At 39.9% G+C, this 22,168-nt stretch overlaps 1 protein-coding gene across 1 annotated transcript; it reads left to right on the top strand.

Moving 5' to 3' along the window:
• Positions 1-1,630: 1,630 nt before the first annotated feature.
• On the top strand, positions 1,631-18,459 carry cdh15 (cadherin 15, type 1, M-cadherin (myotubule)). The gene is made up of 14 exons (XM_007553893.2): positions 1,631-2,013; positions 9,016-9,183; positions 10,235-10,390; positions 10,746-10,890; positions 11,799-11,980; positions 12,391-12,519; positions 12,635-12,817; positions 13,570-13,814; positions 13,911-14,047; positions 14,749-14,979; positions 15,074-15,313; positions 15,932-16,080; positions 16,206-16,397; positions 16,823-18,459. The coding sequence occupies exons 1-14, from the start codon at positions 1,963-1,965 to the stop codon at positions 17,021-17,023; spliced, it is 2,409 nt and encodes an 802-aa protein (XP_007553955.1). The 5' UTR covers positions 1,631-1,962; the 3' UTR covers positions 17,024-18,459.
• The last annotated feature ends 3,709 nt before the right edge of the window (positions 18,460-22,168 follow it).

Genomic DNA, 22,168 nt, shown 5'->3' with positions numbered 1-22,168 from the left:
GCCTACAATGCCTCTTAATGTTACTCTCTGCTTGTGCTATTAGATCAATCTGTTAGTCTAAAGATCAGTGTAGACCCTGCAGCAAAACTTGCTAAGGAGATACAGGGAAACATATCAGAACTACACTATCTCCATTCATCTTTTCTGTAATGTCACATATTTTTTTTGTTTATGTCCGGCAGCCCTTTTGTTCAGCAGAACTGGTTTCCCCAAACACTTGGAGGGCATCGATCATGGACGTCCTTCCGTCACATTTTAGGCATTGCTGGAATAGCAGACTCGTCTTTGACGTGGTCTCCTGTGGAGCGCCATAGATCTTCATCTTCACTCTCTGACAACACGGTTTAAAATGGCAGAAGATCAAACGGTTCTGGCTGAATGTTGCGAAAGAACAAGTGCACAACATGCTAAGTAGAAAGTTTGCACGGGGAGACTCGCCGTACTCCTGAATTTCTCAAAACTGTCTCACAAACGCCTCAAAAATCTTAACACTTGTGGAGGAATAGCTGATCAAAGGCAATCTTCGTCTTGGCAAACCTGTCATGATTGACTAATTGAGGATTGTCATTCAATGCGTCTTGCCACATCTACCAGTCCCAGTAACACGCCATGTCTCAGTATGTAGGCACTCACTCCAGCATAGCTACATGTTGAATCCTCACACTTCCTGCCTCCTCTTTCGCCTCCATCATCACATTCTTCTATTATGACCTTACAGGACCAAGTTTGATTTTCTCACTCTCCACTTCGCAGTCTAAGGTAAATGACAGAAGGAGGAAAGAGTGACATGTAATATGTAATGATGGATGCTGGTGGCCAAATAGGAAATAAAGGCAACTACTGTACAGTAAACATGGTTTTTTCATTCATAACATTATCATGTTTTTCAACCATTAATAAGCTGCTGCTGGCTTTAATTCCACCACGATCATTCATTACTAAACACCAGTTTTGATAGCAGATATTTTTATTTGTAATGTCTAATTTCGTCAGTGTTTTATATATTTTTGAAAGGGGCTTATTTATTTATTTTTATCAGTCTTAAAGCTGTATTGCTATTGTTGAATCAAGGTTTTTTTTTTTTTTGGAGTTTTTTCCCCCTTTTGCGGTTTTTTGTCGTTAGTTTTTGAAAAGTGACCCGTGCTCTCAACTCATGAATGAAAACAATGTGGTGTTGTTTTGATCTTCTGAGGTGCTGAATATTTTTAGGCTTTAAGACAGATCCAGACCATCTGTTTCCCTGTTCCAACTCAAAGCTGCGCTCCCTTCTTGCTACTGTGTGTGGCTCTCTGTTGCCCAAACGCAACACGGTTATTAACCTCTGGTATTAATGCCTCCATCCAAATCTGGGAAAGAAATTAATTTTACCCTACTCCTAAATTGTTCAGTTATACTTTTCATCTAGTTTGACGTATTTGTAAGTAGCAGACAAAAAAAAAAAATGTTGCTTGAAAGAAAGACAAAAGTTAAAATGCAGACTCGGACTCGCATCATTCTTTCGACTTATTTTTAATCCCACTCTTTGCCTTCTTGTCTCGCTTTTTAGAAAAAAATTAACATCCTCGTTCGCCGTTTCCTGTCTTCATTGCCAGCAGCTGCTCCACTTCTCTCTTCATGCCTCTCTCTCTCTTTCTCTTCCATCAGGCCTGTGAGTGACAGCACATGTGCTGGGGTTCATTGGAGGCCTGCTGCTGAAATTCTAACCCCTTTTACCCCACGACTGTGAGACATACCCCAGCTATGGACAGGGTGGAGCTGTTGGAGACAGATGCTGGGAGAGGGAAGGAAGGACAGACTTGCAACGGTGGAAGGACAGAGAGGGAAAGACAGAGAAAGGTTTGGAAATTGACCTGTTTTGGCCAGTTTTTGTTTTTTTTTGTGCAGTAAAGCCACAGAGGAGGCTAAGATCTGGCTGTGGTCAGAGGTCTGTGTAGACTGAGGTTCTAAGACCTGGTTTTGAGGATGGCTTTGTGGAGGTTGATGAGCTGCTTGCTGAGTCTGCTGGTCTGTCAGGTAAGAAAAACAAACATCTCTTGTGAATCCTCTGTAAATAAAAATGAACGGAATGTGATCATTTGTAAAAAGTTTCAGTGTTGGTCTTCGTGTATAGATTCAAAGGATAAAACGCCTTTAAACTTTGGTGTTTCTCCCTTTTTAAATTGTTTTCTTGACCTTAAAGCTCAGCTGTTTGAGCTAGGAGAAAGACATATGCCTTCTGACTTTCTTAGTGCAATGAATCATCAGAACAAGCCTCAGGATATAGCAGTTGGCATTACTTTGCTTTCTGTGAATATAAGCCATTTGCACTTTAGCTGCACCATTTGAAGCGACTGCCCTCTCCTTCCCCTGCTTTCAGCTTCCTGTTTCTGCAGAGCATGATCTTGTTTAAAGAACAACCTCTTGCTGCCCCGCTCCTGAGATATACAATTTATGTTTTATACCTGAATGATGTCCTCAATTGAACATCTACTTATTTTCATCAATGGAGGCGAGACGCCGGCTCTGCAATCAGAGCATTCGGCTGAGCTAAACATTTCATCCACGCCGGAGAGGGGATGATGAAGTGTTCTGAAGAAGACGAGACCCCAGATGTGTTCAGAGAGGACTCGAGGCATCCCGCGTCTGCAGACGCCAGCGTGACATTTCCAAATGGATGACAAAGTAAACTGTCTTATTTCCAACGACACATCCAAATGCCATCAGTCTTTTCGTTCTGTTTGGATCAGTAATTCAGCCCAGGTTGAGCAGACGAGTGAATTGGCCTCCGACGACTCTTGAGGGGGAGTGCTATGATCCGTGCATGTCGGAGTGGCTGTGCAAGTGACTCACGTCTTCTCAGTTACCGAATTTTGCTTCTGCCTGCTAACTGTTCCTGCAGCTTTCCAGGGAGCGATTGATTGAAAGGTCACCGAAAACAGATGGTTCTTTTGTTGTCCACAGTTTTGACTCATTGTGGAGAATAAAGCACTTTTTTTAAAAAAAAAAAACTATTGTGACAGATTAGTGACACATGTTTCCGAACTTCAGTGGAATCCTTATCTGAGGTATGAACAAACAGGTTTTTCAGTCCTAAATCAGGATTTTTAACTTGCTCCCTCCAAGTTGAGTTCGTGTGCCAAACCATGTACTTCATTCAAAAACTGAAGAGGACATTTCAGAACTGTTTTCAAGGTTTTTCTGAGTGGGTTTCAATATCATTAAATTTCTATTTTTATCTTTAGTAAAAATGAATTCATCACTGATCACAAAGTATGATGTAAATAATCTAATCTAAAATATATTTGTAGTGTGATCTAAGTTTGTGCAGATGTAAAACAAAAACAAAAAAGTGAAATGGCTCTGTTCCACAATGCTGAATATGAAAAAGCTTCAGTACTGTTATTTTACAATTTTTGGAAAAAGACCATAAACCCCATCTTAGGGTTTAAAATAAAAAATAATGTTCCCACCTGGATAAGACTGTTTGTTCAGTAATATCTTTTCCCTCAGTGTGTCTTAAAGCTTTAAAACTTTTCTTAATTTCTTTATTATCTTCTTCCAGGCAGTCAAACCTCCTTGTGAACCTTTAAAGTGTTTTGAATACATTATTCTTCTTCCTTTCTGGACATCTTTTAGATTTTTCTTTGAACTGTGGCTGTTTTGATATTCATGGCAAGATTTTGTGGGGTCTGAGTTTAAAATTTAAAAAGTGGAAGGAGTCCTACAAAACTGTAGACAGAAAATAGTTTCTGTATATAGAGGGTGCAGCAGTGACCAGTTGTCCCTTTTAGAAAGAGGGGGAAAATCCAGCAGAGGCCAGACACAGACAGCACTTTTAAGATGACTCATCCTTCAGCTCAGAGGCGATCGGCTCCAGTCCTCCAGGGTCGGTGTCCTGCAGCTTTTAGATGTGCCTCCGGTCCAACAGACCTAAATCAAATGGCTCAGTTGGCTATCAAGTTCTCCGTTTTCCTTCCTGCCAGTGATGTCATTATTTGACTCAGGTGTGTTGAAGTAGACAATAAAGATCCACGCCTTTTCTGATCATCATCATTTTTATCACATTCCCTCTAAAACCTGGAGAGTTAAATGCATCAGCAAACAAAAGTAAATTCTCTTTGAAAATACTTTGCCACTGGACTGAAAATGTGTGGGGGGAAAAAAAAAATACAAAAGTTCAAATAAAACTTTAGAAAGATTGTCAGAAACTGTCCAAAACATTCAGCCACACAGCATTCTATTTTCTTTTTACGGTGGATCGTACGTGATGGTGTTGGACAAAAAAAACAAAACATTTTCTCTGCTGCTTCTCTTCTAAATAATGGCTCAAAAGCCAAAAAAAAAAAAAAGTTCTCTAATAAGTTAACGACCAAAATGAAATCCTTGTAGCCATTAACACCTCTCAGTCAAGCTGAGGCTTTCATATGTGTCACCTGATACCTTTTAGTTGTGCTTGAAGCGAGAGGTTCAGGCCTGTTGGGTGTTTGTTGTGGTGGGGAGTGGGCAGAACCCACAGCTGTTGCCAGATGCACACGTGACACCATTTGGGCCTCCTTGTGGAAAGACTAGTCGTGGGTTACTCCTGGACCATGAAATCAGGTATGAATCCAGAGTGTGCAGCAGTGACCAGCTGGCGCTGTGGTCTCATTCATTCGAAACGAGTCAGTCAGAGAATTTCGAGTCTAAATTTACGCCTCGCCCGTTACCTGCAGACTGTTTTTAACTTCCTAGAGTTTCAGAAGGAGCAAAGGTTACCGAAACTACGTCCGCTTCATGAAATGGGTCACATGAACAAAGCAGTTAATTTCCTTTGCTGTGTGTTACCTCATTATTTTTTTACAGACTGAGAAATGGAAGACTAGCTGCTCAGTTGATCTGAAGGTCCTGCATTAGAGTAAGCCAGCTGCAAAGTCATGATGGAGTTTCCAGTTGCACCGTTTTTTTTATTTTTATTTTATTTATTTTTTTAATATGTAATCAAACAACTTTCAAGAGCTGTGTGAAAACCCTATTTGGAGTTCCTTGCCTGTGAAAAACTTTGTCTCCTCGTCTCCAGATTTTTCTGAAAAAACATATATTTTTTTATTTTATCACACAAAACAAGCTTTACATTTGCTACTTGTTTCAATCAGTGATTTTTCTCCAACATTGTATTTTGTGCTAACTAATATATATATATATATATATATATATATATAATGTTTTCATTCGAGCAACAAGAGGGGAAGATCTAATCTTCCACTTTTATTCAGTTTAAAGCCATGACCTTGCTCTGCATTCTTGAAGCTCAGACATTTGCTCCATGGTAAATGGACATACTTGTAGAGGGATCATAAATAGAATGCTCCGCTCATTGCAAGCTAACATGACTTAGCAAAGAGTGTGTTTGTGGGGCCCTCAGAGAATGACAGACTGGCTTAATGTGTGGCTGAGGAGCTGGCTGGCTTCTGCACCTGTCGAACCTTTGGCCTTTGGCCAAGGAGACAGTCTGCCTCTGCTAAGTCATGTAACTGACTCAAGTTGTTGAGTGACTGTTAAATTTGCAGACGAGAGAAAAAGACGCAATGCAGATGCAGCAGAACCTTTTGTTTATGTCTGCAAACTTTAAAAGGCGATGTCATCCTGAAAGCATCATTCAGTAAGCCTTATGTGAGCTTACTGAATGGGGTTTTCATTCAGCAAGATATCCTCAGACATATCATAAAACATATGAGTAATGTTTTGCAGCAGGCTTTTTCATCACTTTAATAATAAAACAGTGTAAATGAAAACCAGGACAGTTTTAAGGTCTTCTCAAGTCTGTATTGTTTGTCAGTTACTCTAATGTAGAAAGAAATAAAAACACAAATCCACCCCACAGCACTCAACAACTACAAACACCCATCCCTACATCATATATTATCCAAAATTATATAAAAAAAATACTTTCAACTTTCCAAAATAAGTTCCCCAGCCTTTCCCTCTGCTGCTGTTCAGTGAGTAAATGGCTCATCTTTCTATCGTTGTTCCTGCACTCCTCTATATCTGCCCTGAAAATAGTATTAATGTTCTCTTTGGTGCTCCCGTCAAATATGAATCCTAAATGGTCTTCTGACTTGCTGCTGCCTTGATTATCGTCACCATCTTGATTGCTGCAAACCATAACGCTACATCACATCTGTGTTCCCCTCGCTATGCAGCTGCTCCCCCACTGTGATGTCAGGCGAGTGTTTGGTTTCCATTTTATATTTCAGTTCTGTTTTCTGAAAAGAAAATTTACATCAGAGACGTTTGATAGACTGTCTGTGAATGTCACTTTGGACTACATGTGAACCATATAAACCTGATTTTTTTTTCATGTTATGTAAAACATAACAAGAAAGTTGTCACTGCAAATAAAACTGAAAGTGTTGGGGTGTTTGATTAAAGAGAACCCTATGTTTTCCCCTAAGAGAATGAGATCTCTTAGCTTAATCTGTCTTAATGTTCCTCTCAAAACACCACTGGGAAAGTGCGGTCATTCTTGAATTTGGGGAAGATTATCCTGCCAAATAATCCTCCCCTTTTGTTGTTGTGAGACCAAATCATCCCCAAACAAGATGTGGACTCGTCTGGGAGGCAGAGCAGTCAGAGTATCTGGGAAAAGGCTCTGAAACAGTTAACCTGCAGCATGTGGTGTCATCACCCGGCCTGTCAGAAAAAAGACCCTCACTGGTCTAATTGGTAACGTGACACTTTGCTGGTACTGCATCCTTGTCTGGTAAAAGCATTACAACAGTGTGCAGATACTCAGAGGAGCCACTGTGCACAGCACAATGTCATGTTTTCTAAAGTATGGCGCTCTGACAGGAAGTGTGTGAATTTACAAGCTGCCTGTTTGGTACTTTTAGGTGCTTGTAAGCGTTTCTGTTCTCCTTTCTGTGTCTCAAGATCCGGAAAAGCTGGAACTCGTTGTGGCCGTTGTGTATAATGGAAAACCTTTGTCCATTAAACTTGGAAACATGACATATCATAACTCTACTCCAAAATGCTTTATTCTCCTAACAATGTGGTGTATAAAGTTATTTTTTACTGTGTGAATTGTTTCCTTCATTGTTCATTTGTCAAGCCATCTGCAGAATAACTTTACTGTACTTATAAGGCTTGCTTTTGGCAAATTGATCTGAACATAATTTCCATATTTTCCATTTCTCCAAACGGTGTTCTTCCTCATGTAACGATAAAATTTCACTTCTTTATGTGTGTCAATAATTATGTGTCTCTTTAAAATTATTACTATTTTATGTTTGTGGCAACAACTTACATGCACCAAAAAAAAAAAAAAACTCACATTAAGTCACTTTTCTACATTACATTTCCTTAAAAAAAAAAACTTTGCTCTAAACTGCAGGACAGTCCACCAGTTTGAAGATTTTAACAATTTAAGGAAAGTTTAGTTGAACTTTCCGCGATTTATTGCAAAAAATTAAGAGACGCGAGGTGGATGAAGCTTTGCTGGTATGTAAAAGTCTTAAGTACAAAGATTGGCAACAAACTTGATTTGATTGGTTGCATTGGGATGTTTTATGTTGTGCCTGGAGCCCATTGTACTTTGGTTCTAGGATGAGTCATTTACATGATTTTTAGGCTTTACCAAGCCATTGACCTGTTATGACGAAAATATTGATGTAAAATTGATTGTATTCCCATCATCCTAATAAGTAATTAATCTCCGATCATAAACTCCCCCGACTACCTGTCACAAAGGAGTGTAAATGTTTCATTAACTCAGTTATTTTTAACCAGTAACTCATCCATATTCTCAAAGTAAAACGGTGATCCTCGAAGCTTAAATGTGCTCATTTTCATAAAGCATAAGACGTTTTACTAAGTTCAATAATTACAAACACAACTGGAAATCAGCTGCTATTGACTTTGAGACTGAGTAGATACTCGGAACATGTTTTACAGTGAGGAAGTAATAAAAGCCAGGTGTTAAATATGGAAATATATAAACACCATAAGGAACCTGTGAGGGTGACGGGGACTACTGGAATGTGGGTGTAAACGTGTCAGAGTGGGGGGGAGGGATGTTAATGGACAGAATGAGTTAAATATATGGAGGTCGGGGATATAAAACGGTCTAAGATTAGCCTCCCTCTGACTCGGCCTGCAGATGCCAGTCATGGTTGCCGTTCTTCCCTGCACTGTGCAGCAGCACGACAGCTGATCTGTGCAGCGCACCCAAGATCTCGGTCCATTCGTATTATGCCACATCCTGAAGATTTATTCACAATTAGGGTATGCATGCATTGGGACGTCAGTATTCAGTTACGTCTGAGTGAAAACACAGAAATGAGCACGTTCTCCTTGTCCGGAGGATTACGCCTTTGAGCTGTTAAACATGTGAGAAGTAGCGCTGACTCCAGTGAAATCCCAGAGACGAGCAGGAAGCGACCAAAGGAAACACGCACATGATCTTATGCGTGGGAGTGGGTGTTTGGTTGGTGGTCATGCATATAGTGTACATGTGATCCCACAGTGTGAGAAAGTGCGCAAATGAGTGTGCCTGTGGAATTCGTACAGCGGAGCAAATCCGTAAGGTGATCCCAAACTCCCAGTCAGGTGCAGAGCTTGAGCATAAAGGGGAATTTGTGAGTGCGGGTGGGAAAGCAGAGGATCTAAATCCATTGTCGACAGCTGCTGTGGGTGTGTGTGTTTCATGTGTGTGTGCGTCTATGTGTGATTGCGCTCCTGACAGCAATGTGATGATGGAGAGTTTGTAAAAAAAGAGTATGAGCGTTAGTGTTTCCTTGTCCTGAAATAATTTTGCACCCAGATCAAAGCAAGGTGGCAAAAGCTGATTTTAGTGGGTGAAACATGAAGCTGAACAGATTCCACATTAGTTATCCATTCTGTCTGACCATAGGGAAAATCAAAGCATAGCAGGAAATTAAGCAGCTGCGAATATGTGTGACTATATAGTGTATATCTTAAATTAGCGTAGGTCTCTGAAGTTTAAAATTGTATTTCAGCTTCAACTTTGACCTGACTTACTGCCAACCATATTTCCTCAAGGTCTGCAGCTCTGCTGAGTATCGCCACAGTGAGGCACAGCAGGACCCTCACGCCCTTTACCTCTGGAGAAATCGAGGAAAAGGGATGATAAGAGTCAAGAGAGACTGGATCATCCCCCCCATCAGAGTTTCAGAGAACAGCAAAGTTGTTCCTGAGAACCTGGTCCAGGTAAAATTGTCACATCAAAGCATTTACATGAGCAGTTGTCAGCAACGCAATCATTTTTACACTCATTGTAAATTACAGGACAAAGGCATCAAACTATCTACATTTTTTTTTTTCACCACAAACTTCATCCTTGAGGAATTTTTCGGGGGGAGAAGGCAAAATTCAAAGTTATGTCAATCAAAGAAAGCCAGGCAGATCCTAAATCAAAGTTAATTTGCAACTTAACAGGGAAGGCAGATTGGATGCGGATGTAGTTTTCACTAATAAATGTAATCATTTGAAAACTCCCCATTTATTTACTCTGGTTATCTTTATCTTTTGTAGGGTTTAAGTTCCTGAACTAATTTCTCAGTGGTAGGCGCCTCTGAGTTTTAGAAGAATATACCAAAATGTATTGAATGTTAAGAAACTTAAGTAAAAAAAACTACTCAGATTTAACTTTTTGTACTTAGTCACAATGTTTTAAACAATTCAGAACCATTTATTGGAATAATTTGAGCTGAAATTATTTATTTATTTCAGTTTTTATATGTTCCTGATGTGAAAACATCAAGTTCATCCATGACGTCAGCTTTGACGCTAACGTGTGTGATGTAATAAATGTTGATCCAGAACCACAAAGTAAATCCATTTTATACTTTGTTTATTTTAGTTTGTTTTAATTACATTATTTGAAGGCTTCATCAAGGTGAGTGATGAATACTTTTCTGCTGGAGTGAAAATGGTGTTTAAAATGGGCAGATGAAATATAAATATCATGTTAGAATTGACGCAGACTGCTGGTGTAAATCTTTCAGCTCAAGCAGAGCCACTGAGTTACTTTTAAAAAGTGCCGTACAAACAAATCAGAAGAAATGGAAACAAAATCCAGAAAATGACTCCTTGTTATTATTAGTCTGAAATCCCGAAGGACCTTCTGAGTTTAAACACTCCAGACTTGCTGTCCCCCGTGTTCACATCTGGTGTTCGGAGCAGATTCTCTGCAGTCCTGCTAGCCGGCTTCCTGCGGGGTTTTAATGACCTGCAACTTTTTTCTTGTTTTTCTGCCCAGATCAAATCAGACAAGATCTTCTCAGGAGAGGTGATCTACAAGCTAGAGGGACCAGGGGTGGACCAGGAGCCCAAAAACCTGTTTGAGATTGATGATAAAACAGGAATGATCAGGAGCAAGAGGCCGCTGGACAGAGAGCAGCACCGCAGCTTTACGGTAAGACCTCATTAAAGAACGATCACCCAGAGCAGCTCGCCATACACCGTAAAGCGTTTCTGTAGGAGTTTGCATGTGTTTCCAGTTCCTGTTTCTGCCTGAGTTCACATATCATTGTGTCAAACACCAGCACAAACGGTTAGAGGTCAGTTTTCCCGGGCTGTTACGGGCATCTCGGGAGAGATATCCGAGCATTTCATGAATGTATGTTCACTTTATTTTTCTGCCAGGTCATTTCTCATACATATAAAAATACTTGTCTGCTGTTTGATTTGTCCTTTGTGGAAAACCTGAGGAATAACTTCATAAATCACACATGTAATTAAAAAATACTTCTTGCTGTGTGTCTGTGCAGCTGAAGGCATTCGCCCTGTCCCCCAGCGGAGAAAGACTGGAGAACCCCACAACCATCGAGATAGTGGTGCTGGATCAGAACGACAACAAGCCCGTTTTCACCCAAAAGCAGTTTTTTGGGTCAGTCCAGGAGTTCTCTGTCCCAGGTACAGGAAGACATTATTCAAAGGCTGACAATTCTTGTCTTTTTGTTGTTCTTTAAAAAGTCACCTTAAGTTTTAAACACTATATTGTCACCCTTATTTAAGGCACGTGATTTAAAAACATACAACCCCAAACGACAAGTACTTTATAAAATCTGGCAGGTTTTTCACTGTTTTGTACCCATTAAGTAAATAGTTTTACATAAATGTCAGGTCAAAAGTAACAAGGTGAAAGAGGCGTGTGTCAGGAGTCATGATAAAGCAGCAGTTCAATCCAGTCTCCTTCAGCCTATTGTACTCACGTTAGCTCATTATTATTGTATTGTTTTTTTTTTGTTGTATGCTAACATCTAAATTACTACTCTGATGAGATTAGATGACCAGACATACATATAAATCACCTAAAAATAGACCCCAGATCCTCTGTAGGAAGCAAAGTGTAGCACAAGGGGCTGATTTTTACCAGGCTACAAGGTGCTGGTGTAAATGCGCAACCAAAACTTATTCAGGTGTGAAGAAAGACTGAGTTCCACTGAAGGACTTAACGCAAAATAGTAAAACCTTTGCTTTTCACATTTTTTTTCTCGCATTTACATACACTTGCAGCATGTCACTCATGAGATCATTTGTCATGGCGACTAGGTGCTGATTTTAAAGCCCATCGGAGGAACAATGTGAATCATACTCATTTTAAGAACTATCAGCAAACATGGTGACATGGCAACGAAACAAATGTCAGTCGTCATATCTTGAACAATCTCACCATTTTTGAAGCAATTTGTATCCTATGTTGTGTCTTCGTGCATCTAGCTGCAACTTCAGACACAATAATCAGAGCAGCTTAATCGTTCCACTGCTAAGTCAAACACACAGTTCACTCTCTGGCTGAAACTTTCAAATCTCCTCGACAGGAACATTGGTGATGTCAGTCTCAGCCACAGATGCAGATGACCCGATGACAGAAAACGCAGCGCTGGGCTTCTCCATCGTCGGTCAGGAGAGCATTCCTCCCAATGCTGTAAACAAGACTATGTTTGGTATTAACAACCAAACAGGAGCTATTTACACCAGAGATGTGGGCCTGGACCGAGAGGTAAATAAAACACAGAGATACTGGCGGATAAAAGGAAACACCGAATTTGAACATTGTGCAATGAGGACTGTATCGAGGATGAGCACTACCATGTTCCTCTTGGTTTGTACATTTTAAACATCAGTAAAACTACACATTAAGAAAAACTTTCGAGATCTGGCACCATGGTGGGACGCTAACAACCTGATTTTAAAGATCAGAAAGATTTGTACACAGAGCATAATGAATTATTGCTATGATCTTTTTTCCAATATTGACTATTAATCAAATACTGTAAATATGGCAGAAATGAAATATTCTTATGCATGTGCAATGCATTTATTCTCCTGACCTCTGGCCCAATAGGTTTTGTTGAATAGTTATAATCACGGCTTGATTGATTCCTCTCAACATGCTGTAATGTGTTCCAGGTGGTGAAGGAGTTCAAGCTAAAGCTGCGGGTTGCTGATATGGGGGGCGACGGATTAATCAGTGATGCTGTAGCCATCATCACCATATCGGATATCAACAACCATGCACCCCAGTTCCACCCTACCTCAGTGAGTTTGAGCTAATGGATCACAACCCAATGTGGCTTCCACATTGTTACTGTATAAGCTGGAAGCAATGACATTAGTTAAATCTTCTGATTTGTGTTTTTGGCTCTGCCTGTAGTACAACATTGAGGCACTGGAGAACGTTTACAACGTGGAGATTGGCCGAGTGAGCGTGACAGACAGAGACGACCCTGGAACAGGAAACTGGGAGGTCAAATACACGGTGTCTCATGACCCATTTGGAAACTTTGCCATCCAGACAGATCCAGTCACCAACCAGGGAATCCTGACTGTGGTGAAGGTATGCGACCCGGGAAGCATTTTCTAGGGACGGATTAGGATTGATGGCATTGAAGCATTTAAGTGACTCAAGATCCAAACATTGCTTTATTTTTTACTTTTTATTCACTTTAATCAAATTTGTACTTTGTGTTTGAAATGGAAAATGTTTTAAAACTTAAAAGTTTAAGGGGAACTTTAGATGGGTTAAAGCCTCACAAGATTTGGATTGTTGAAAAAAAAATTAAAAATAAGTTACAGCTATATGCTCTCCCTTTTTCTTGATAATATTTGATTTCTTAGGAATTTGTCATTTTCTCCTGTTAATGTACAGAATTTATAAAAATTAAAACCCACATTAGCTGGCAGGAGAACAAATGAAAAAAATAGGTTGTGTGAAATTGCCTGTGACTTTGCAGACTAAGAACAGTTTTTTTTTTTTTTTTGCAAAGCACAAGATTTTTTAGAAAGTACCTTTATAATTTAAAATTTCAAGCATCTTTCAAAATAGTTTCAGAGTGACAATCTGTGCAGCAAAGGAAAGATTTTCCTTTCCTAGACAGCAGAGCTTGTCAGACACAACTAAATACTACCATCTACTGGTTCATATGTAAACCAAAAGTTGAACAAGCAATGTTCTTTGATGGGGTTTATGTTTTTGCATTATGCTTTTAATTGAAATTTACATAACATAAAGTAGGTAAACATGTTGTATACATCCCTACTGTCCAGCAGCAAAGCTATAAAAATGATCTTTTCTGTGCTGTGTTGCAGCCCCTGGATTATGAAGTCAAAAGGGAGCACACCTTGATTCTTACTGTGGAAAATATCAATCCTCTGAGCATCAAGGCGCCCAACTTACCTCTGAGCTCTGCCACTGTGTCAGTCACAGTTGTCAACGAGAATGAGGCTCCGTATTTTAAGGAGAACCCCATACTGATCCAGGTCCCCGAGAACGAGAAACCCGGAAAGCTGCTCAAAAGCAGCATTGCCTCAGACCCAGACCATTCTGAACTGAGGTAAGTAACTACGGACCTCAGCACCTCAGAAGAGACGAATCTCCACATATCAATAAGGAATATTGACTGATTTTCCCATTCTGTTTGTGGTATAAGATTTGAAATTAGCCAAGACCCTGAGGGGTGGCTGGACATCAACCGAGAAACGGGAAACATTTTCCTCAGAAGGTCCTTCAACATGAGATCCCCACATGTCAAAAACAACATTTACAGTGCAGTCATCAAGGTTACAGGTCTGTTCACATAAACAACACAGACATCTCTAAAGGTGTTTTTTTATGGTATCGGCAATAAACAATCACTTACATTTAGAATCAACAACAAAAAAGAAGCTGATAACAAAAATCCTCCTCCTTAAGTAAAATCTGCAAACTTTGAATTCACTTTCAAACTGTTTTCAGAGGTACTTAGTAAACGAGTACATGTACATCATATAAAGCATACAGTAACTGAGAAAGTATCCCTCCTAAATTCAAGGGCTTCATTCATTTTGTACATCTCTATGGTTAAAAGGATGTACTTACCTTTAAAAGTTTAATAAATAATAACTTTATGGAACTTAATCAACACATTAACCAATGATAGTATTAAAGCGCTTCTGCTGCCACCTAGTGGCCAGAGTTATGCCAGTTGTATCTAATTTGGCTGAAAAATTGACCAAAAACTGTTTAAGTGTTTTGTAAGCTATGTACTACATTTAAGTGAATAACTTTTATTTAGTTTAGGACATGTTTGACCGGATAATTTAGTTTAAATAAGGCCGTAAGGAGTTAAGAGTATATGACTATATTTGTGGGTCATTAGTTTGACGTGCTTCACATTGTCTGCCTTTAGAAATTGTGGGGTTTTAAATGTCTGAAATGTTTATGATCACATATCTACGTTGTAGATTTTCTACTGTTGTGATGTTTTCTATTCATGCTCGCTTGTGCAGATGCCGGTGGTGCTTCAGCCTCTGCAGCAGTGAACATCATCCTGGAGGAAACCAATGACTTCCCTCCCCAGCTCCTCCCTTTGAGCCGTTTCTTATGCGCGGGTGGCAGCAGAAGGACTCCTGGTTTTTTACTAACTGCTGTGGATGAAGATCGTTCTCCACATGCCGCTCCCTTCATTTTTGTCATTCCTGACTCTTCGTTGTCAAACTGGACTGTCACTAAAGTCAACGGTAGGAAAGTGAAGTCTGGGGGGGGCGGGGGCGTAGATACATGACGAATCCTGTGTCCTCATATTTTTTTCTTTCTCCATATTTGCTGCTCCAGATACTCATGCCATCCTCCGGCCCACTGTAGAGCTGGAAGCTGGAGAGTATGCAGTCACAGTGTGGGTCACAGACTCCGGCAGCCCATCTCAGAGCGCTTTAAGTCAAGTCAACGTCACCGCATGTCTGTGTGACTCCTATGGTGACTGTAGATCTGAGGCGGGGGCTTTCTTAGGCTCCAGAGTGGGAATCAGCTTCATTGCTCTCATTATTATCATTGCATCTGGTGTTCTTCTACTTGGTAAGTGCCGTGCTGAAGAAATACTTTTTAAACTCTGAAGAAAGTAATGAATCCAGTTCCTTTTATCAAAAGATCAGATTGAAGGAAGCTGAAGTGGTTTATCCAAGAAAAATGAAGCTCAGTGTAATCTACTGAACTCTCTAACAAACTTATCAACTTCTACTCTGGTTCCTACTCTAAGCATATACCTGAAGTGCTTTTTAAATGTGTGTTTTACTTTTTTAAGTTAATCAGCGTCATAGAACTTTTAATTAGGAAACCATAATTTCCTGTTTCCAGTGGATAAATTACATGATTCAGAAACACATTCCTCTCAGCATCTCTTCAACATTAGAAAAATAACAAAACATATCTGTCAAGTAAGGCAGATGTCCTTAAAAAAATAAAAAAAGAAAAGTCAGGAGATAACTGCAAAAACAAAACAGCTACTCACGTAGATCATGTCCAGACTTTCATTTACATTACAAAAAGAAACTTGGAACTGTGACAAACAAGCCTGGATGAGATGTGAATAGATAGTTCAAAGTGGATCTCAGGTCCACTGAGATGTAAACCCTGATTTCTTTAGTTAGTTGCGGTAATACGGTCAAATATGAACTGACCGCTTCTTGTTTGTAGTGCTGCTATTCCTGGCTGTGGCTATAAATGCCTGCGGGAGACGTCACCACATAAAGAAAGGATCGGGTCTGCTTGTCGGGGAATCGGAGGACGACATACGCGATAACATCCTCAACTACGACGAGCAGGGAGGCGGTGAGGAGGATGAGGTAAGGCTCGCCGGGAGACGTGACGGTGACCTGCTGAGGTCGAAGCTTGCAGATCTGCTTTTCCCGCCTGTGTGTTATCAGTGCAACATCAAAGCGCACACGCTTCCTCGTCTCACCTTTGACAGAACGCCTTCAACATTGACCTGCTGTGGAACCCCCGTGACGCGCCTCCCGCCCCGTGGTCCTTCTACCCGGGGTCTGGCCTTCCTCGAGGCAAGCAGCCCCTCAGGAAGGACGCCCCACACAACCTGCCCTCCCCCACTTACCCCCGGCGGCCTCCTGCAGATCCCGCTGATATCGAGGACTACATCAACGAAGTGAGACGCTCCAGCTATCACTCAGCTTTCAAAGGCAAAAAGCCTCTATAGCTGAACGATAAACTTAAAAACTAAATGCCAAAGAGGGTCAAATGAGTATTTTACAAATGAACAGACTTTGTGTCGAAAATGATCAAAAATGAATCTTTATTCATAATTAACTCAGTTAGCTCAGTAAAATCAAGAAAGAATTTGACCTCTTGCTTAAAGATTAAGTTCTACTTACATTTTCATACAGGAAATGAGGTTCATCATGGAAAGATGAGGAAAAAATAAACGATAAAAATGCAACATCCATTATTAAATGATGTCCCAAATGGTGCTGAACATTAAGCAGACTACACCAAAAATCTGTTGAAAATTGCAACCTGTCGTTCCAGTTTTCTTACAACTTAGTAAACTTTTTGTTTTTTTGCACTTCTCAGGGCTTGGAGGCTGCAGACAACGATCCCAACGTGCCTCCATACGACACAGCCCTGATCTACGACTTCGAGGGAGAAGGCTCAGTGGCCGGCAGCCTCAGCTCCATCGCTTCGGGCAGCTCGGACGGAGATCAGGACTACGATTACCTCAACGACTGGGGACCACGGTTTCAGAAACTAGCCAATATGTACGACCCACGTTAAAGCCAACAGAACAGGATCTGTGGAGTTTAGGGCACACTTCATGCTTGAGGTGATTTTTTTTTCTTTTCTGGACACATTTGAAAGTTGTTTAAGTCCAACACAGGATCCTAAGAAAAAGCGAATGGGACTTGAATCCAGCGTGCCTTATTTGAGTTTATTTGAACACAACCTACAAGGTGACTTAATGCAGCATTTTGTGAAGTGAGTCATTCAAAGTTGTGCATGCTGAATGCAGAATGTCTGTCCATCTTCTTGCAGCTTACTAATGATGCACTAAAAAGGCATGAAATATTTGGTTTTTTTTATGTATTTCTTCTTTTTTTATATATACGTAATTTTATAAGATGAGTCTTTTAATATTTTTGCTTTTGTGTTCAACAACAAACCCTCCATTCCAGCATTTGTTCATCTTTAAGGGAGGTAGCTCTACAGACAGCAACATGGAACATTCAGAAATATCTTACCTGGAGGTAATGAGTTGAAACGTTTTTCTTTTTTTTTTTTTAATAAATGTTGCCTGAATTCAGATTTTACTGGTGTCTTTAAAATAAAGTGTTTTTTTTTTCTCATAAAGCTGGCTTTATTTACTCATGTGCACTTGTGTATTCATACATTACTTTATCTGTTTAGACCAAGAATAAATACTGCCTGGAAAGTGGTGCGGCTTTTAAATATTTATTTAAATACTTGGCAACACAATTTTGTAATCAATTTACAATCCCTCCTCATAAAATAAAACATCCTAATTGATTCCACCTTTTTTCCCTGTATAAATGAGCCTCTTGTATACAACCCAATTAAAATGACAAAAAAAATAAATAAATCCTTCACTAAAATTGTGAATTATCTTCAGTGAAGTTTGTGGGTGAACTGAATGAGATTGACAGAAGCAGAAATGAAAAAGTAATATCGCACTTAGACAGCGGAGAGCGAAAGTCACATCAGCATTTATATTTTAATTGTCTTCAAAAACCTTTAAAGGCTGAAAGGTCGTGCCTTTTCACTCATCTATTGTTTGAAAGCAAAAATTCACACAACCCTTTAATAACATTACGCAGTATTTAGAATGACTTCATGCTTGCTAAACAACATAAAGATTTATATGCTATCCTTAAAGGGGCAGTCGCGTTTTTTCTTTTAGTGCTCGCTTTAGCAATAAGTTTACTGGTTTGTACGCGGTTTCACTTACACACATAGGAATGTGTGTCCATTTTGCTGCAGAATGATGCATTTATGTAAATGTGAACTTTTTAAGTTGAATGTCAATGAAACTTTGTCGGCGAGCGTAACTTGTGTTTATAAATAGCCCTATATCATCTTTACTGCCTCTTGCAGATGTGAAGAGCCGTCAGTTCCCTAAATTCAAACACAAATCTGCTACTGTACATTTGCATACACAGACATATACAAATGGTATAAGAGAAAACATGATCTACGTTGCATTAAAAGTCCATTAAAAGTGCCAACTTTGCATGATTTTGTAAATAATGACAATTTAATGCAAAGTTGGCATTTTTAATGGACTTTCAATGCAACTTTTAGAGCAACTTTGCATTAAAAGTGTCATTATTAACCAAATGACACTTCATGACAACAGTCACAGACATTCATAAAGACTTCTTTATATTCATGACAGGTGTTATGTCATGTTTATGACAGTGTCATGTCAGTCTTATTCACACCCCATCAAATAAAGTGTTACCAAATGTTTTTCAACAAGATCAGATTAAATGTTGTGTTTCAAATGTCTCTGCTTTGAATAGGGGCTACACAAGTAGACTGTTGGTAAAAGTGTCATTTTTAAGACAGAAGTAATTACAGAAACTAACATAATTCATTTAAGGCTAATTGTTAATGTAGCTCTGACTGCATGAAGACAGATTGACAAGCCATTCTGATCCATCGCTGTCTTAAATAAAACGCTGCTTTCATTGACATTCCCAGGAAATAGCTTGGGATAATTGTTACTTGCACAATATGGTCTTAAGTGGATTGAATCGCACTTGGGAAAAGTTGGGAAATTGTTTATTTGACACCTGATGCTAAATAATACCAAAAAGCTTAAAAAATGTTGCAACAGGAAAGAAAATACTGCTCAAAGTTGAGCAAGTATGGAAAACTTACCACCAGGACACGTTAGAGAGTTTGTATGTCCTTTACAAATCTGTTTAAACATTGATTGTATCCGTCTATGGATTTCAGGCGCCAAAGCTCCTCCATGGTGTACAGTACATACACTTCGTATTCACTTGGCAGTTAACTATATTGATGTAGGAGATCAGAGACAGCTTGTCTGACATATTTTCCTTCTCAGGCTCAACATACAGGTCGATCCCGACAGCAGCCATTTTGTTGTATCTTTTTCTCGCGGTCAAAAGTGTCCACATATTTTCTTTTTATTGGTCTCGGAGCCATTACCCCACTATTCTTTGTACATACGTTTGCCTGCTAAAATGGCGCTGATCACTTCCTGTTCAGACTGTTGGGAACTATGTACTGACCCTTAGCACGTGACAGCTGGCTCTTCAGAAATCTGTCCGCTCCGCCATGATGGATATCAAAACAACCACTGCGCTCCTTTGAGGCATGTCAAAAAACAGCCTGTCTAAAATTGCTTCCATTTAGTTGATTTCAATTTAAAAAATGGTCATGGAGAAGGTAAGCGTGTAACTATTCGTAACCATGGAGACAATGCCCCACCATCATGTAGCCTAGCATGTATGAAAAAACTGATTAGCATCTCATTTTTTGCACATTTTTAATGTTGCTCCAGTGCAAGGGGAAACTATATTTATGACATAGTGATATAAATCATTTGGTGTGAATTCAGGCAAAGTCAATAATTTGACTTCCTGATGAACGTTTCTTAGGTTCATCAGGAGCGAGGAAGTATGGGTCAGTTTGGAAGCAAGCTATTTCCAACTTTTTTAAGTATCACCGTCTATAAGCCCCAATCAGGTTTGTTACGTTCACAGACAAATTATGTCCACTCGAACAAGAAGAAGCGATGAATAAATTAGTAAAAACAACTTGGGAAATAACTTGAGTCTCTCTGTTCAATACTCCCGCCCTTCTCTTCCGACATTCATCATGGCGGCTCGATTGATTAAGTGACGCAGTTGCAAAGGGTTAATAGCTTGAGTCATGCAGAACTGATCTGACAAAGCGGCATTCGAAGACTGGAGCCATGAAGAGAGATCTGACCTAGGGAATGATTTCTCTAATGTCAAAAAACACACTTCCCTGTCTGGAGAATTTGGCTGTGAAAAGAAGACAATTGAGTCTAAAAACTCAACTCCTGGTCTGACGAAAGCGGAATTAGAAGACTGGACCCATGAAAAGAGATCTGTCCTGGAGAAAGACTGCTCTGATCTCAAAGAACAAACTTCCCCGGTTGGGAACGTTTGCTGTAAACGTTCGCCCCCAATGCTCAGATGGGCAGGAGTTGAGTATGATGAAGAGGATGAAGACTCAACTCCTGCTCTGACAAATGCGGCATCAGAAGACTGGACCCATGAAAAGAGATCAGTCCTATAGGAAGATTGCTTGGGTTTCAAAGAACAAACTTTCCCGGCTGGGAATGTTTGCGGTAAACGTTCGCGGCCAATGCTCACATGGGCAGGAGTTGAGTATGATGAAGATGATGAAGACTTTTTTGGCCCTGCTCTGACAAATGAGACATTAGAAGACTGCAGCCATGAAGATTGCTCTGATCTCAAAGAACACACTTCCCTGGCTGGAGAATTTGACTGTGAAAATAATACATTTGATTCTAAAAACTTAATTATTAATCTGCGGCATTAGAAGATTGGACCTATGAAGCGAGATGTCTCCTAATGAACAATTTTGCCAAAAGTCCAAAAAAGCGGACTTCCTCGGCTGTAAAGTCTAGACGTCAAGCTGGAAAATTTTCTTGTTGGCCATTTTGACTGACAGTATGTCACATCTGCTGTGCTCCTCTTGATATTTAGAATGGGTGAAGGGCCCCGAGGATGGATGAGATCTGGCCAGAGTTCCTTAAGGCTCTGGATGTTGTTGTTACCCTGCCAGCATGCCTAGGTGGGCCCCATACAGGGTAAAGGAGGGCAGACCAGATGGGTCCCATATGGGTTTGTCTGCAGGGTCCACGGTGGCCCCACATGGGTTTGTCCATGTATGACCACAGCCCACATGGGCCATACATGGGCCCCTACATGGTGGTGGGCCCACATGGGTTTGCCCATTTAGGGCCCACATAGGCTGTGGCCCTACATGGGCAAACACATGGTTATTATGGAACTCGCGGACAAACCCATATGGGACCCATATGTCTCCCCTCCTTTCCCCCATATGGGGCCCACCTAGGCATGCTAGCAGGGTAATTACCTGCTAGCATGCAAGTAATTACTTGCTTCAATTTCCTGTTTCCATTCAATTCAAAAATACTTTGTTAATCCCAAAGGGAAATTACATGCTGTAGCTCATAAAGATTCTTCAAAGAGCCATTGAAGATGGTGATGGCTGTCCACAGGAAAGATCTCCTGAAGCGGTCTATACCACACTGAACCTGATAAAACCTCTGACTGAAGATGCTCCGCCTTCCCAAGACCGTCTCGTCAAGAGGATGGTCAGGATTGTCCCCAATTTTCTTCCCTTTTAATGCCATATAAATATGAGACAGAAACATGGATTCTGTCTATTGATTTATAGATTAATAGTTTTACTGGACAGAAATTACAAAGAACAAATCTGGTTCTTAATCAAATCCTAATGACTCAAATTGAAAGTGTCATGGAGTCATCAGCCTCATGACAACAACATTGACATGAAAAATAATATTGAAGAAATAAATATATCATCTAATTAAAAACATAAATAAATGATAAGCTCTTTACTGTTATGGTCTGTAAGATATTAGATGTGGTCTCAACAAACCCATGACATTTCAACAATATTATTTATCTTTTATCTGGAAATAGTGTCTGGTTATTCTTACCATACAGTCCTCTGTATTAATTATTGCTAGAAAGGTCTTGCCATACCAGTTTATTCCTCTGTATTAATTATTGCTAGAAAGGTCTTGCCATACCAGTTTATTCCTCTGTATTTACTTTAGTTTCTTAGTTTATTCTTGCATTTTGTTCTTCATTAAATTCCATTTAGTTT

This window comes from Poecilia formosa, unplaced genomic scaffold, assembly GCF_000485575.1.
Source record: "Poecilia formosa unplaced genomic scaffold, Poecilia_formosa-5.1.2 Scaffold60, whole genome shotgun sequence".
Taxonomy (NCBI): Eukaryota; Metazoa; Chordata; class Actinopteri; order Cyprinodontiformes; family Poeciliidae; genus Poecilia; species Poecilia formosa.
Note: the sequence above shows the minus strand (reverse complement) of the source record. Positions and strands in the feature narration are given on the sequence as shown.

What these genes read in the sequence shown, in the direction of transcription:
- cdh15 (XM_007553893.2), top strand. Translation starts at nt 1,963, where the DNA reads ATGGCTTTGTGGAGGTTGATGAGCTGCTTGCTGAGTCTGCTGGTCTGT. An exon ending in ATCTGGTGTTCTTCTACTTG is followed by an intron (nt 15,314 to 15,931) that starts GTAAGTGCCGTG and finishes TCTTGTTTGTAG; the next exon opens with TGCTGCTATTCCTGGCTGTG. An exon ending in TCGAGGACTACATCAACGAA is followed by an intron (nt 16,398 to 16,822) that starts GTGAGACGCTCC and finishes TGCACTTCTCAG; the next exon opens with GGCTTGGAGGCTGCAGACAA.